This window comes from Thrips palmi, unplaced genomic scaffold, assembly GCF_012932325.1.
Source record: "Thrips palmi isolate BJ-2018 unplaced genomic scaffold, TpBJ-2018v1 HiC_scaffold_18, whole genome shotgun sequence".
Taxonomy (NCBI): domain Eukaryota; kingdom Metazoa; phylum Arthropoda; class Insecta; order Thysanoptera; family Thripidae; genus Thrips; species Thrips palmi.
In genome coordinates, this window is record NW_023144627.1 from 19,390,090 (window position 1) to 19,403,829 (window position 13,740).

The following is a 13,740-nucleotide window of genomic DNA, read 5'->3' on the forward strand; positions in this document are numbered from 1 at the left end:
GCCTCCACCGGTCTTCCGCTGTAACCTCAAGACTTTTTTTTTTTTTTTACAAAATCTTTCGCTGTTGAAAATGTAGCTAAATAATCGCCCACCGGATGGTTTTCCGCGCCACCAGAGGGTGGCAGCGGAGGACAAGCCGCACCCCCCCCCCCCCCCCCCCGTCCGGCGTCCCGTTCCAAGTCACCACCGTGCGCCTCGGCAGTCCCCATTCCTAGGAAGAGGAGAAAGGCGCAGTCCCTTTTTGCCAGGACACTTGGACGACGTGCGGCAAGGCCAGCAAGCAGCCGCAACAGCCTCCACAGTAGAGGCGAGAGAACTTCGAATCTTAAACCATGCCTTCAGTTTTTTTCTGATTTCCATCGGTCTTTTTTCTCGTAAACATTAAAAAACAACAACAAAATTGCGATGATTGGAAGAATTTGTATCGATGACCTGCGACTTCCGCTCCTGTCGTCGCCTTCAAACAGCTCCAATTATTTTCCCCTCCTTGTTCCCTTTGCTGCGAGGGGGAAATCACTCTTAAAAACTGTGACCCGACTACTCCCTATTACATTCTATTACACTATTACAGAAGGCTTATTACGCTCGAAAATATCCGTATTTAGTCTAAAATCGGACCCCAAATAGGGAAAATCTTCAAAAATTTGGCTATTACGCTATTACTATTACGCGTAATAATAGGAATCGGTGACCCGACTATTACGCGAGTGATTTCCCCCTCGCTTTGCTGCATTAGTATTTCGGGTTGCGACATTCGTTCTCCTTCTTTTCTCGAGCGCGTGATCTCATTTGCGCGGCCTTCTAATTAACCAAACACGGAAGTGCCCTCATTTCCCTCCGCCTCCAGCACGGTAAAAACGGTTCCTGGTTTTCCCAGGAACTCCCTGGAAATCACCTATACCTTCACCATAGGCTTCCTGGAAAAACCAGGTTCCGTTTTTACCGTGAGGGTTCTCCAAGGTCCTGCAGGGTTCTGCAGGCGTCTCCAGGGTTCTCACTTCCAGGCGGACTGCGCTGTAATGAGGTCCTTCTTCACGGCCCCGTCATGTCCACGGCCTTGCGACACTGTGAAAGGTAAAGTTCGTCCCAGCGAACTTGTTCGAGCTGCAACTAATCAGGTGGGCCGTGACTGCGTGGTACAGTCACGCGAGATCTCGCGCCGTTTTTCGAGTGTCGCAGCCCGCGCTGACCCGAAGCGCGAAATTATTCCAGCAAATTCGCGGCCCGCACAGTGGGCCAGAAGACCGGTGGAGGCGGACAAAACTCCAGACGCGTTTAGAGCTCCAGAGTCGCTAAATGGGGCTCAAACCGAACGTGTGACCCCCACCAATGGATTGCCCTCTGAACGAGGAATCCATTGGTGGGGTCACACGGTCGGTTCGAGTGCTGTTTGGCGATTCTGGAGCTCAAAACGCGTTCGGAGTTTTGTCCGCCTGCGCCGGTCTTCTGACCCACTGTGCGCCGGCGCGCACCTGTGCAGTGTGCCCGCATGCCCGCACCTGTGACTGATTATCAACGTCGACCCTGAGTCGAGGAAAGATGTTGGAGTGGGGGAAGGGGGCTGTTAGTGGAAACTGCCGAGGGACGAGATTCAATTTGCAGGCCCCGCGTGGAAGGTATGCCATTTACACTCATGTACGCTGCCACTAACTTTGGCGCCAATTTCAACCACGCCCCGCCCCGTCCCACGCTACGACACCAGAGCTTCGGGCTGACTTGGGGGTCGATTACGGCGGCGTTTTATTCGGCAGCACTACCGCTCGCGCTCGGGAACACACGGTTGGGTCCGGCCGAAGCTCGGGAGCCAACCAGCGGCGAGCACGGGTCCGATAGGAGATCGCGCGTTTTAACTCGCGATCGTAATCGGCAGTAGTAAAAACATTTGGCTTGTAATAAGGAAATTTGAGCTGTCACCTCCTTATGAGCTGTTATAATAATAGAACTACTATTGATTGCTCAGTATGGATTCAAATTAACGCACTGCCACGGTTAGTAACGTAGAAATGTTTCAAAAACTGTTTGTTTACATCGCGAACGAACCATAACCCCTGTACGAGTAATTTAACCAATGATACACACTTTCAGAACCTCGGATGATAATTTTTGCGTGTAATAATTTAAATGCCGCCGAGACGCAGCTAAAACATCGAATGTCAATCCTTCCTCGTTCCTTGTAAACCAGACGTAAACACTGCAACCGATTACGAGCGTGAGTTAAAACGCGCGATCTTCTGTCGGACCCGTGCTCGCCGCTGGTTGGCTCCCGAGCTTCGGCCGGACCCAACCGTGTGTTCACGAGCGCGAGCGGTAGTGCTGCCGAATAAAACGCCGCCGTAATCGACCCCTTGATGAACAAGTAGTCTGGAGTGCAGCTGCTGCGGCCAGCGAGCGGAGAGCGGAGGGGGTGGGGGCGCGGCAGACTAAGGCCGGACAATGTGTGTGTGTGTGTGTGTGTGCGTGCGTGCGTGCAGCGGCAAAACGAAGGTGAAGCAGGATACGCCACTGGCGGAGGCACCGGTGGATACACGGGAAGGGTTGTGGTGCCGGTTGATCCGGCCGACGACGGACAGTCTCACGCATACCCCCCGGATCAAGCTTGTCGTCCTAACCCTCCCCCTCCCCTTTTTTGCCTCGGGGTTGTTTACCGCGCCTAATCGGCCACGACCCTGCCACACCCTGCCGCTGGACCCGCCAAACAGAGGCGTTACTTTCGGGTGCGGCGTGGTGTGGGGCCGGGGCACAGTGGGCCAGAAGACCGGCGCCAGCGGCCGAAACCCTAAACGCATTTCGAGCTCCAGGGTCGCTGGACTCGAACCGAACGTGTGACCCCACCAATGGACTACTCTTCGAACGAGGAACCCATTGGTGGGGTCACACGCTCGGTTCGAGTCCCATTTAGCGACTCTGGAGCTCAAAACGCGTCAGGAGTTTTGGCCGCCGGCGCCGGTCTTCCGGCCCACTGTTCGCGGCGGGGCGCGGTGAGGCGTTAAATGGCGGTGATTGCGGCGAGGCCTGGGCGGGCGAGCAATGTAGAAATATGCATAGAAAAAGGCGGGGCGGCGAGGGATTCGCCACCGACTGGGCCAAGGCCGCCAAAGGCCGCCAAGGCCACCGGCAAGGCAGGCCCCACGCCGGCCGTCTCCAACAACAACAACTACAACAACAGCCTCAACCAAAATAGGACACCTAGCAATGGAGCGAGAGAGGGAGAGAGAGAGAGAGAGAGAGAGAGAGAGAGAGAGAGAGAGAGAGAGAGAGAGAGAGGGAGAGAAGAAGAAAGGTGTTGACATCCCCGCTCCCCGAGGCGGAAATGGGTCTGACCGACCTCACGGCGCCTCACGGCGTGGGAGTGGCGCAGTAAGCCCGGTCTTGCGTGGGAGAGAGATGCTAATAACGAGTGCTTGCCACCCCCACCCCCTCCCCCTTCCCGCCCCGGGGGAATAACTCCGCAGCATTCCTGCGAGATACACGGCGTGACGTCAGCGTGGGCCAATGCCGCGATGCCGCGATCGAGAGGCCGCGATGTGAACGCGACCCGCCGCGCAGTGGGCTAGAAGGCCGGTGGAGGCGGCCAAAACTCTCGACGCGTTTAGAGCTTCAGAGTCGCTAAATGTGACTCGAACCGAACGTGTGACCCCACCAATGGATTCCTTGTTCGGAGAGCTATCCATTGGTGGGGTCACACGTTCGGTTCGCGTCCGATTTTGGACGCCTCCACCGGTCTTCTGGCCCATTATGCACTCTGAAATTGGAGCCTCGGCGATCGGAAGTACGGCCTGCAAGTTGCAGTGTACCAGGTACACTCAGCGTCGTGCCTGGCTGTGCCTAGCTGTGCCTGGCTGTGCCTGCGCCCCACCGTCGGTCCTCGCTAGCTTCCCTCTGTCCCTTCGGCCCTTTTCTCCCCCCAGGCCCTCCAGGCCCTCGGCACCCTTCGCAGCGCAGTGGGCCCGAAGACCGGTGGAGGCGGCCAAAACTCTAGACGCGTTTTGAGCTCCAGAGTCGCTAAGTGGGACTCGAACCGTACGTGTGACCCCACCAATGGATTCCTCGTTCGGAGAGCATTCCAATGGTGGGGTCACACGTTCGGTTCGAGTCCTATTTAGTGACTCTGGGGCTCAAAACGCATCTAGAATTTTGTCCACCTCCACCGGTTCTCTGGCCCACTGTGCGCACCATTGTCCAGAGAGACCCAAGTCGACCCGGCGGGGCCAGCGTGCCTTCTTGGCCTGCCGTTCCCTTTTTGTCGGGAAAAGTTTTTTGTGTAAATCATTGATTTTCTCTGACAGTTGAAACGGGACGGCACGGGACGGGGCTCAAGGGGTGGCTTAGCAGAGACGTGTGAATCTGGAGTCTAGAATCTGGAGCGCTGGACCGGGGAGCCGAAAAAGCAGGAGCGAGCCCCGGACTTGTTAGGACGCCCCCGCCAGGACTCTCTCTTTCTCTCTCTCTCTCTCTCTCTCTCTCTCTCTCTCTCTCTCTCTCGCTCTCTCTCTCTCTCTCTCCGACTACCCACGTGACCACCACGCCAATCCGGCTGCGACGCCGCTTCCTCGCGTCTTCCAAGGAGACACCCAAGACGGGCACCCCGTCAGCGCGCAGCACGCGGACCACCGCCTTCTTGACGCGTGTCCCCACCGTCCATCTCTCTCCAGCACGGGACGCCCCTCGAGTGCGAGAGAGGCGGGGCGTCGAAAAACGATGAGCCGAATCAGGCGGCTGGAGCGTAAGCTCGGTGAGAAATGGAGGCGCGTGCTGCGGAGTCGCTCTGTCTCTCTCGCACTCACGGGGCGTTCCGTACAGGTGCGAGAGAGACAGAGCGACGGACACGACACTCGGAATCAGTCTGCAGCGGGGCGTCGCGAGGGCGTCGCCGGGGCGTCGCCGGGGCGGCCACGACGGATAGGTTGTGTTTGCACTATCTGGCGGGGCCAGGCGGGGACCGGGACTGGGCCTTGGGGGCCTGCCCGGGGCCCTGGGGGCCTGTGACCTTGTCTCTCTCACGTCCTGCGGTGACGGGCGTCATAGGGAGGACAGGGAAGGGGGGGGACCTGCACTGTTCTTCGGCATATCGCACCTCCACCACTCGCGGGCATGCCCGTGCACTCGCACGCAAGATGCGCAGTCGCAAGCCAAAAATAAAGAATGACAAGTTTGCTTTTCACATACGGGGTGGTTCGCTTGGTAGTCTATTTGCCTGCACGGTCAAACGTCCACTCTAAAACATTCTAGTGGAGGCACCTGCTGCAATGCTCCACCGCTCCACTCGGCTCAGCGCGAGCCTCAGCGCCTGTCATGCGGAAGATAGGCAACACGATCCTCGGCGCGCACGGCCGCGCGGCGGGACTGCCTACCGCGGTGGGGGCGGCCGAAACTCCAGACGCGTTTTGAGCTCCAGAGCAGCTAAACGGGACTCGAACCGAACGTGCGGCCCCACCAATGGATTGCTCGTTCGAAGAGCAATTCATTGGTGGGGTCACACGTTCGATTTCAGACCCACGCGTATCTGGAGCTCAACGCGCGTCGAGAGTTTTGGCCGCCTCCACCGGTCTTCTGGCCCACTGTGCGGCCGCAGCGACAGACACAGGAACGCAGGAAGCCTGTTGCTAAGTGACACTGACACAGTGCAACTGGTCGGTGGCTGGTGCATCCTAACCGTGCCATTCCATTCCCCGACAGTTTCATTGTCACCGCGTGCTTTGGTTGAAAGGTTTCGCAGAATAATGCTGCTTTCCTCCTCCCCCGTCTCTCCGTCTCCCCCTTCTCTCTCTCTCTCTCTCTCTCTCTCTCTCTCTCTCTCTCTCTCTCTCTCTCTCTCTCTCTCTCTCTCTCTCTCTCTCTCTCTCTCTCTCTACTACCCCCCCCCCCCCGCCCCCGGAGCGCGCCCGCCAAATGTCAGACCGCGCGGCGCAGCGTGGCGCTGCGCTACAATGGTCGCAAAGTGGCGCTTAGCTGTGGCACTGCCGGCACTGCGGCGCCACTGGATGGAGTTCAGAGGGGACGCGACGGGCCTGATCCGGTGCGACTGTTGCCAGAGGGAGAGAGAGAGAGAGAGAGAGAGAGAGAGAGAGAGAGAGAGAGAGAGACTTCCATTACCACTCACACACTCACACGCCGTGTTTGCGTACATTATGGCACTGAAAGCTGGGCGCCAACTTTGGCCACGCCTCGTCGTTCCGCGACCCGTTTCCTGTTCCGTTACCCCCCCCCCTCACCCCCCCTTCATTATTTTCGCCCACTTGTGGCAACCTTTACGAAAACGCTGGCCGCACCTGACGCTCTCTCTTCTCACTGATCGTACCTCCCGCTCCAGTTTCCACAGTCTCCAGCACTGATGCCGACTCTCGGAATCAGTGTGCAGGCTGTGCTGGCCAACCTGATCAATCACAACTTGCACCGATTGGCTGCGGCACTGCGAGGCAGGGCGAGGCAGGACGGCCGGCCTACGGAAAGTTGGTGGCCAACTTGGCGGACTCTAGATACCCGATGCAGTGCAGCCACCAGGGCCGGCCAACTATCGGATGAGTTGGACCGATAAAAAGTTGCTTCGACAGCGCAGGCCGTCGCAGGCAGGGCCGGGCGGCAGTACGCAGTGACACCAACGCGACGCTCTTTATCAGTGGGGTTCATTCCGTGTCTTGAAACTCCGGTTTTCCCTGCATTTTAAACTTGAAAAAAACAATGCTGTTTTTTTGTTTGTTTTTTGTTGTTGTTTTTTTGCAGTGCAGCGGAACTGCGCAGCCAGTGGTGCCAACGGCAACATCGCCCTGCTTGCTGCGCTTCCGCGCCTGACGGTTGGTAAACCTGCCAAGCACTGTGTGCCCAAAGGGCCTGGAGGGGCCTGGGGGGCCTAACGTGCCGCTGACAGGGGTCCCCGCCGGGTCCTCCCTTCGCCACCGATTGTAGCCCTCGTGCTTCGGTGCATGCCACGACGCCGTCCTCACAGTGGGCCAGAAGACCGGCGCAGGCGGCCAAACCTCTGGACGCGTTTAGAGCTCCAGAGTGGCTGAATGGGACTCGAACCGAACGTGTGACCCCACCAGTGGACTGCTGTCCGAAGGAGGAATCCATTGGTGTGGTCACACGTTCGTTTCGAGTCCCATTTGGCGTCTCTGGAGCTCAAAACGCGTCTAGAGTTTTGGCCGCCTCCACCGGCCTTCTGGCCCACTGTGCCTCAGACGGCCAGGCGTGGAATGGTTCGCACAGCGCGGGCCAAAGCCAGCTCCAAGGAAAATTTAAAAATGGAACAGTCACTCGGCAAAGTGAAACGAGGGTCATTTGATGGACTTATTTGAGGGACTTGTCTTGTGGCAACAACGGCGTGCTCCCCCTCTACAGCACACTGATTCCGAGTGTCGTCGCTCTGTCCCTCTCGCACTCACAGGGAGTCCCCTATAGGTGCGAGAGAGACAGAACGGACGAAACTTCGGCAGTGCACCGCGCGACCGAGGCGGCGAGTTGGCGAGTTTCAGAACTAATGCGACTTAAAGCGACTGCAGCCTCAAAAGGCTCTAAAGGCGCGTCCAGAACTATCTGGCTGCGTCGTAGTGCGGCGTGGCGGGGCGTGGTGCGGCGGAGTGCGGGAACACTGGGAACAGACGGCTAAGCCCCGGCCGCCGCCAAAGCAGCCAAACACTGCCGCCAAACAGACCCGCCAACCACGCGTCACAAACAGTGCTTGTCGTCCTTGTCGCTCTGATTGAACAGGGCTGCCAACTTCTTGGGGATGCCGCGACTGTAGCGCTGCGACTACTAGCCGAGTCGCATGGGAACGGGAGGCGCTGTCGGGGAAGTGGCTTACCCTATCCGACGGTGGAGGCGGCCAAAACTCTAGACGCGTTTTGAGCTCCAGAGTCGCTAAACGGGACTCGAACCGAACGTGTGACCCCACAAATGGACTGCTCTGCGAACGAGGAATCCATTGGTGGGGTCACACGTTCGGTTCGAGTCCCATTTAGCGACTCTGGAGCTCAAGCGGGAAGAAGAGCGGTATCATGGCGCGGTGCAACAGTTGGCAGTGCTGTGTCAGTCTGCCGCAGTCAATGGCGGCGCACTGCACAGTGTAGGGGCGGACAGTGTGGTGTAGACAGACAGTGTGGCGGCCCTTTATAATGATCTGTCTGGACTCCGGCGCGCTGGCCGCGCTGGCCGCGCTGGCTGTGCACACAACTCACGTCAGCCGGAGCAATCTCTGCATCTCAAACTGCGCAGCGCGCCGCCAAGCTGACGCGTCGCTTCGCCCGGGACTGCCAAATAAAGCTCAGAGCAAACTGGAAGCGAGCGTCGTCATTCAAAAAGTGGTACTTAAGAAAAATAATTAAAAACTTATTTGAGTGTTTATTGGCCGTACTACTAAAGCCATCTGGATGTTTTCAAAATAAAAATAAAAACGGTAACGTGTTGGGGACGTGCCTGTCTTTCTGAGGTTCGTGAACAAATAAGGACTCTTCGGTAAAGGTGAAAACATTTTAATAAGAATAGAACAGGGAAAAAAACAGATTTTAGTTTATTTTAGGACTCTGAGCAGTGCAAGGGGAATCACGCCCTGTAAGCAATGCGTCTCGATTGCAGCTCTCGGCTGTCCTGCAGCGCGCGGAGAAAGTGCTGCAGTTCCCTCTTGAGGTAGGGGTGGTTCTTGTTGTGCTCGAAGTAGGTCGTCATCCTGGCCGGAACCGCGGCCCACGCGTTGGCGAGGGACGTCCCCAGGGACTGCTGTGCACCCCTGCGGCCCGCGGTGGCCGCGCCGTCTACGCCGGGCGCGCCGTTGTGGTACGTCGGGTAGGTCGGGTAGGAGCGCGGCTCGGGTGCCTTGGGCTTGGTGGCGTAGTACACGCCGGCGCCCGCCGCGGCCGCGCCGAGCACGCCCAGCACGATGGAGGTGATGACGAAGCGCTTGCGGCGTCGCAGCGCGGTGTGCGGACGGTAGTCGCCGCCGCGGCCACCACGCCCGGGCGAGCCCGGCGCGCCCTCCGCCACGGCCAGCAGGAAGTGGCTGTCGGGGGCCTCGCTGCCCAGGTGTACGACGCCGGCCGCGCCGCGGGCCCCGCCCAAGCCACCCGCACCGCCGTGGCCGCCGTCACCGCCGTTGCCGCCGCCACTCCGCCCGCTGCCACCCGCGCCGCCGTCTTGGCCGGCGCCCCCCGCGCCGCCCCTGGCGCTGACGAGCACCTTGCCGCCGATGAACTCCAGCCCCACGGCCATGAAGAGGCCGCCAGGGTGGCCGGGCTGCCCCGGCGCGCCGTCCTGGCCGCGCTGCCCGCTCGCCGCGCCCCACGCCGCCCTGCCAGGCGCCCCGCCGGGCTCGCCGTCAAGGTAGATCGACGGCGAGCCCAGGATCTCCCAGCGCGGCGCCACCACTGCCAGGAGCACGCCGGGCAGCCTCACGCTGTCGTCCACGAAGAATGTGTTGAGCGCGTGCACCTCGAGGAGCTTTGGCCACCCGCAGCTGCTGCGCGCCACGGACACGGCCTCGGATAGCAGCAGGGACTCTCCCTCCACGACGACCACGCCGTCGGGGAGGCAGCGCGCCTCGGGGCCCCGGCCAGCCCTCGACAGCAGCGCGTCAAGCTCGGACCGAGGGACGGACTGATTCTGCCACAGCGCGGCCATGGAGGCGAGCTCGGCCTGGGTCGGGAACCCCGGCACCAAGGCAAAGCCCGCAGACTTGTCCAACACGGCCTGGCGGACCTTCTGGCGCTGCGACTGAAAAGATCGGGAGGATTGGCTTGAGTCCGTCAAACCATCGGTGGCGACACGACGGAGGGAGTGCGAAGCATCCTGTGTGAAGTCACGCACTCACCTGTACACGGTACGAGTTGAGCCGCGGGTACAGGGACAGCAGGAGCGAGTACCAGGCCTTCTTCCCCTTGACGTAGGCGGTGACGCCGTCGAGCGGCGCGGCCCAGGTGCTGGCCAGGACGGCCTTGTCCACCAGGGGCTGGCCGCTCACCACCTGCAGCACGTCCAGCAGGCGGCACTTGTCCGCCACCTTGTCGTCGAAGTCCTCAGCCGCGCGCTGGCAGAAGTCCTGCAGCGGGAGCACCGTTAGAAGACAGTCGGGTGGAGGCAGCCGAAACTCTACACGCGTTTTGAGAGCTCCAGGGTCGCTAACCAGGACTCAAACCGAACGTGTGACCCCACCAGTGGATTCCTCGTTCGGAGAGCAATCCATTTGTGGGGTCACACGTTCGGTTTGAGTCCCATTTAGCGACTCCGGAGCTCAAAACGCGCTGGACGCCGCCACCCACCTGCACGTCGGTGCTGTTCTTGACGCGCGCGGCCACGCCGGCGGCCTTCTCCTCCAGCTCCGCGTAGCGCTCCTGCGTGGCGCGGATGTCGCTGGGGTCGTACGCCTCGTCGGACTGCTTCTTGGCGGTGGCGCTGATCTCCGCCAGGGCGGCCACCACGTCCGCGTTGAGCCGCCGCGCCCTCTCCAGCGCGAACACCTTGGTGCGCGCCGACACGGAGAAGCCGAAGTCGTCCTGCTGCACGTCGGCGTACCTGGACACGGAGGGCAGGTCGGCGATGACGTCACTCGGACTCAGTGACGAGACTCGAGACTCACCTCATGCGGTGGAGCACCAGGTCCAGCAGCGCGGCGCGGCCGTCGCGCATCACCTGGATGTCGTCCATGGCGCCCTCCTCGTCGGGGGCGTGGAACAGGCCGATGCGGCCCTGGTCCCTGCGAAGCGCCGAAGCGCCGAAGCAGAGGGCAAACGTTGCAACAAATTTGTCTCAAGTGCGCGACCGATATCGGTCAACGCCCAGCGCACAGTGGGCCAGAAGACCGGTGGGGGCGGCCAAAACTCCAGACGCGTTTTGAGCTCCAGAGTCGCTAAATTAGATTAGATAACCGAACGTGTTCGTTTCGAGTCCCGTTTAGCGACTCTGGAGCTCAAAACGCGTCTGGAGTTTTGGCCGCCTCCACCGGTCTTCTGGCCAGCGGGTGGAAACTCCCTTAGCGCGGCTGGGACCATGTCTCGGGCGGCTCGCCACGGCCCGGTCGGCCGCCCGGCGCCCGAGAACGGGCTGCACCGGCCTCTATTATTGCTTAGAAATCAATTAAAAATTTGACTTTTTGAAAAAGTGGCCATGCTAAGCCACAATTTAAGGACCAAGGAATCGTTTTCATTCATTGGATTTGACCAGCAGACATGTTATAACAATGAATTTCTCTCCGAAACTTTTTGGCGGCGACGCGCTATCCTGCGAGCTACGGCCATCCTACGCATAGCAAACTTAATCCGTTTCGTTCTCAGCAATCGTTCATCGCATTGCAAATCCGAGGACAGATTCGGAATCTGCGTGAAATTTCCTGTGGCGTAGGACGTATCGTTATATTTAAAACTCTCGAGATCAAGTGTAGTTATAATGAGAAAACTACGTTAAATTTGCCGGTTTTTCAAGGTCATTTTAGGTTATTTTCCCTCTTATGACTACACTTTATCTTGAGAGTTTTAAATATAACGATACGTCCTACGCCACAGGAAATTTCACGCAGATTCCGAATCTGTCCTCGGATTTGCAATGCGATGAACGATTGCTGAGAACGAAACGGATTAAGTTTGCTATGCGTAGGATGGCCGTAGCTCGCAGGATAGCGCGTCGCCGCCGAAAAGTTTCGGAGAGAAATTCACTGTTATAACATGTCTGTTGGTCAAATCCAATGAATGAAAACGATTCCTTGGTCCTTAAATTGTGGCTTAGCATGGCCACTTTTTCAAAAAGTCAAATTTTTAATTGATTTCTAAGCAATAATAGAGGCCGGTGCAGCCCGTTCTCGGGCGCCGGGCGGCCGACCGGGCCGTGGCGAGCCGCCCGAGACATGGTCCCAGCCGCGCTAAGGGAGTTTCCACCCGCTGTTCTGGCCCACTGTGAGCCGCCGCCTCACCCCTTGCCGTCGCCGAGAAGGATGTCGACGAGCTTGAGCGCGTTGGCGAACACGACCCGCTCCTCCGGCTCCACGCCGGCGTCCTCCGCCATGGCGGCGAGGAAGGGCCGCACCTGGGTGCTGAGGAACGCCGCCACGGCCTTCTTGACCTCCACGTCGGGCACGCGGACGTAGCGGCCCCGCACCTTCATCATGGGCGCCTCCATCTTGGTCACCACCAGCGCGAGGGACTGCTGCAGCTTGGCCGGGTTCTGGAGCACGGTGGCGGCGTGCTTGAGCATCGTCACGAAGTCGCCGCGGTCCTGGCCCTTGCGCACCGCGAAGTGCGGCGTCAGCAGCAGCACCTACAACGCAACACTGAGGTGGACTCGCCGCCCGGACGCGTTTTCAGCTCCAGAGTCGCTAAATGGGACTCGAACCGAACGTGTGACCCCACCAATAGATTGCTCTCCAAACGAGGAACCCATCGGTGGGGTCACACGTTCGGTTCGAGACCTGTTCAGCGACTCTGGAGCTCAAAACGCGTCGGCCGCCTCCACCCGGCTGGCCCACTGCGATGTCCTACCTTGACCCTGCGCGCGTGCCGGGCGATGTCCTTCATGTAGTACGTGGTGGTGACCTCAGTGCACGTGCCGCGCGTGTCCTCGAAGCCGGGGCAGTCGAAGTAGTCGGTGAGGGTCTCGTTGTCGTGGTACAGCTCCGGCACCGACGTCACCGACGCGATGCTGCTGCCGATGCCGTCGCCCTCGATGAGGTAGTTGTTGTTGTCCTGCACGGCCACCATGTCGCCGTCGTTGCGCGACAGGAGCTTGGCGAGTGCCGACTTGCCGGACCCCGAGTTGCCCAGGACGAGCACTACCTCCTCCGGCACGGCCAGCACGGCCGTGGGGGCGGTGCACTCGGACAGGCACTGCAACCCAAAATGAAAGAAATACACTCTAAACATAGGACTAAGGTGCCCAGGAGCTGGGCGACATTTGGCACCCTTAAAAGTGGGGCGGGCGACAAAGGCGCCCAGTTTCTGGGTAGTTTAGAGTGTACGGACCGACTCCTAACATCTCGGCATGTGGGGTTATCTGTTTCAACCAGGTATTTTCATTTTGCTATTATTTTTGGGGGAAAACCCTGTTGGTTCGCTTACTTGCTGCTCACCGACGCAGGCCTCCTGCTGCCCGGAGGCATGTGGCTCTTCGGGGCCGTGTCCATGAATGCGTCCCAGCAGCAGCGCCACCACTGCAAGACGTTTAAAACAACCTCATTTTATTACAAATTACTTATCAGTTGACTGGAGCTTTACCCGAGAGTCGACCCGAACAGCCCATCCCATGACTTTGGACTCTGTGATACGAGGCACTGTCTGAGAAAAACGTGCGTACGCATTACAGTGCACCAACTCTAGCGCCTGTCGAGCGGTGGGTAGGCAACCCATCTAGCAGCGTTATTCCGAATCACAATCAATAACGTTGGAATGGTGGCAGGGGAGAGATAGTCAAAATTACAGGTGAAGAACGACAGGTTCCATCCCGCACTTCATCACTGGATCACCGCGTGGTTGTTGAATCTTTCACCACGATAAGTTGCGCGCGAGAGTTAGAAACGAAGCTGGTGTTCACCTGCCCTCTGAGGTTCACCAGCAAACCCTAGCAGTGCACCGCGAGGACAGTAGTACAGGAAGCGTACTCACGGACGAAACGCAGTGCTCGGTGCGCCACCATCTTCTAAACTGCGTCAGGCTCGACGGTGGGGTCGGCACGGCACCCAGCCTTGCCAGGGTCAGGCCCTGGGTCAACCCGATAGCGGCGACCAACCAGGCGGGAGCACACGAGGAAAAAGCAACTTGATTAAAAAAAACA

General features: G+C 59.1%; 1 protein-coding gene across 1 annotated transcript; it reads right to left on the reverse strand.

Moving 5' to 3' along the window:
* Positions 1 to 9,120: 9,120 nt before the first annotated feature.
* On the reverse strand, positions 9,121 to 13,738 carry LOC117644765 (the record flags this gene model as incomplete). Its single annotated transcript, XM_034384380.1, has 9 exons — positions 13,572 to 13,738; positions 13,029 to 13,120; positions 12,453 to 12,797; positions 11,888 to 12,231; positions 10,562 to 10,678; positions 10,245 to 10,497; positions 9,797 to 10,024; positions 9,253 to 9,699; positions 9,121 to 9,210 (listed from the first exon to the last, which is right to left on the reverse strand). Coding segments are annotated over exons 1-9 (1,947 nt in total), but the record flags the coding sequence as incomplete, so codon positions are not given.
* Between the last annotated feature and the right edge of the window lie 2 nt (positions 13,739 to 13,740).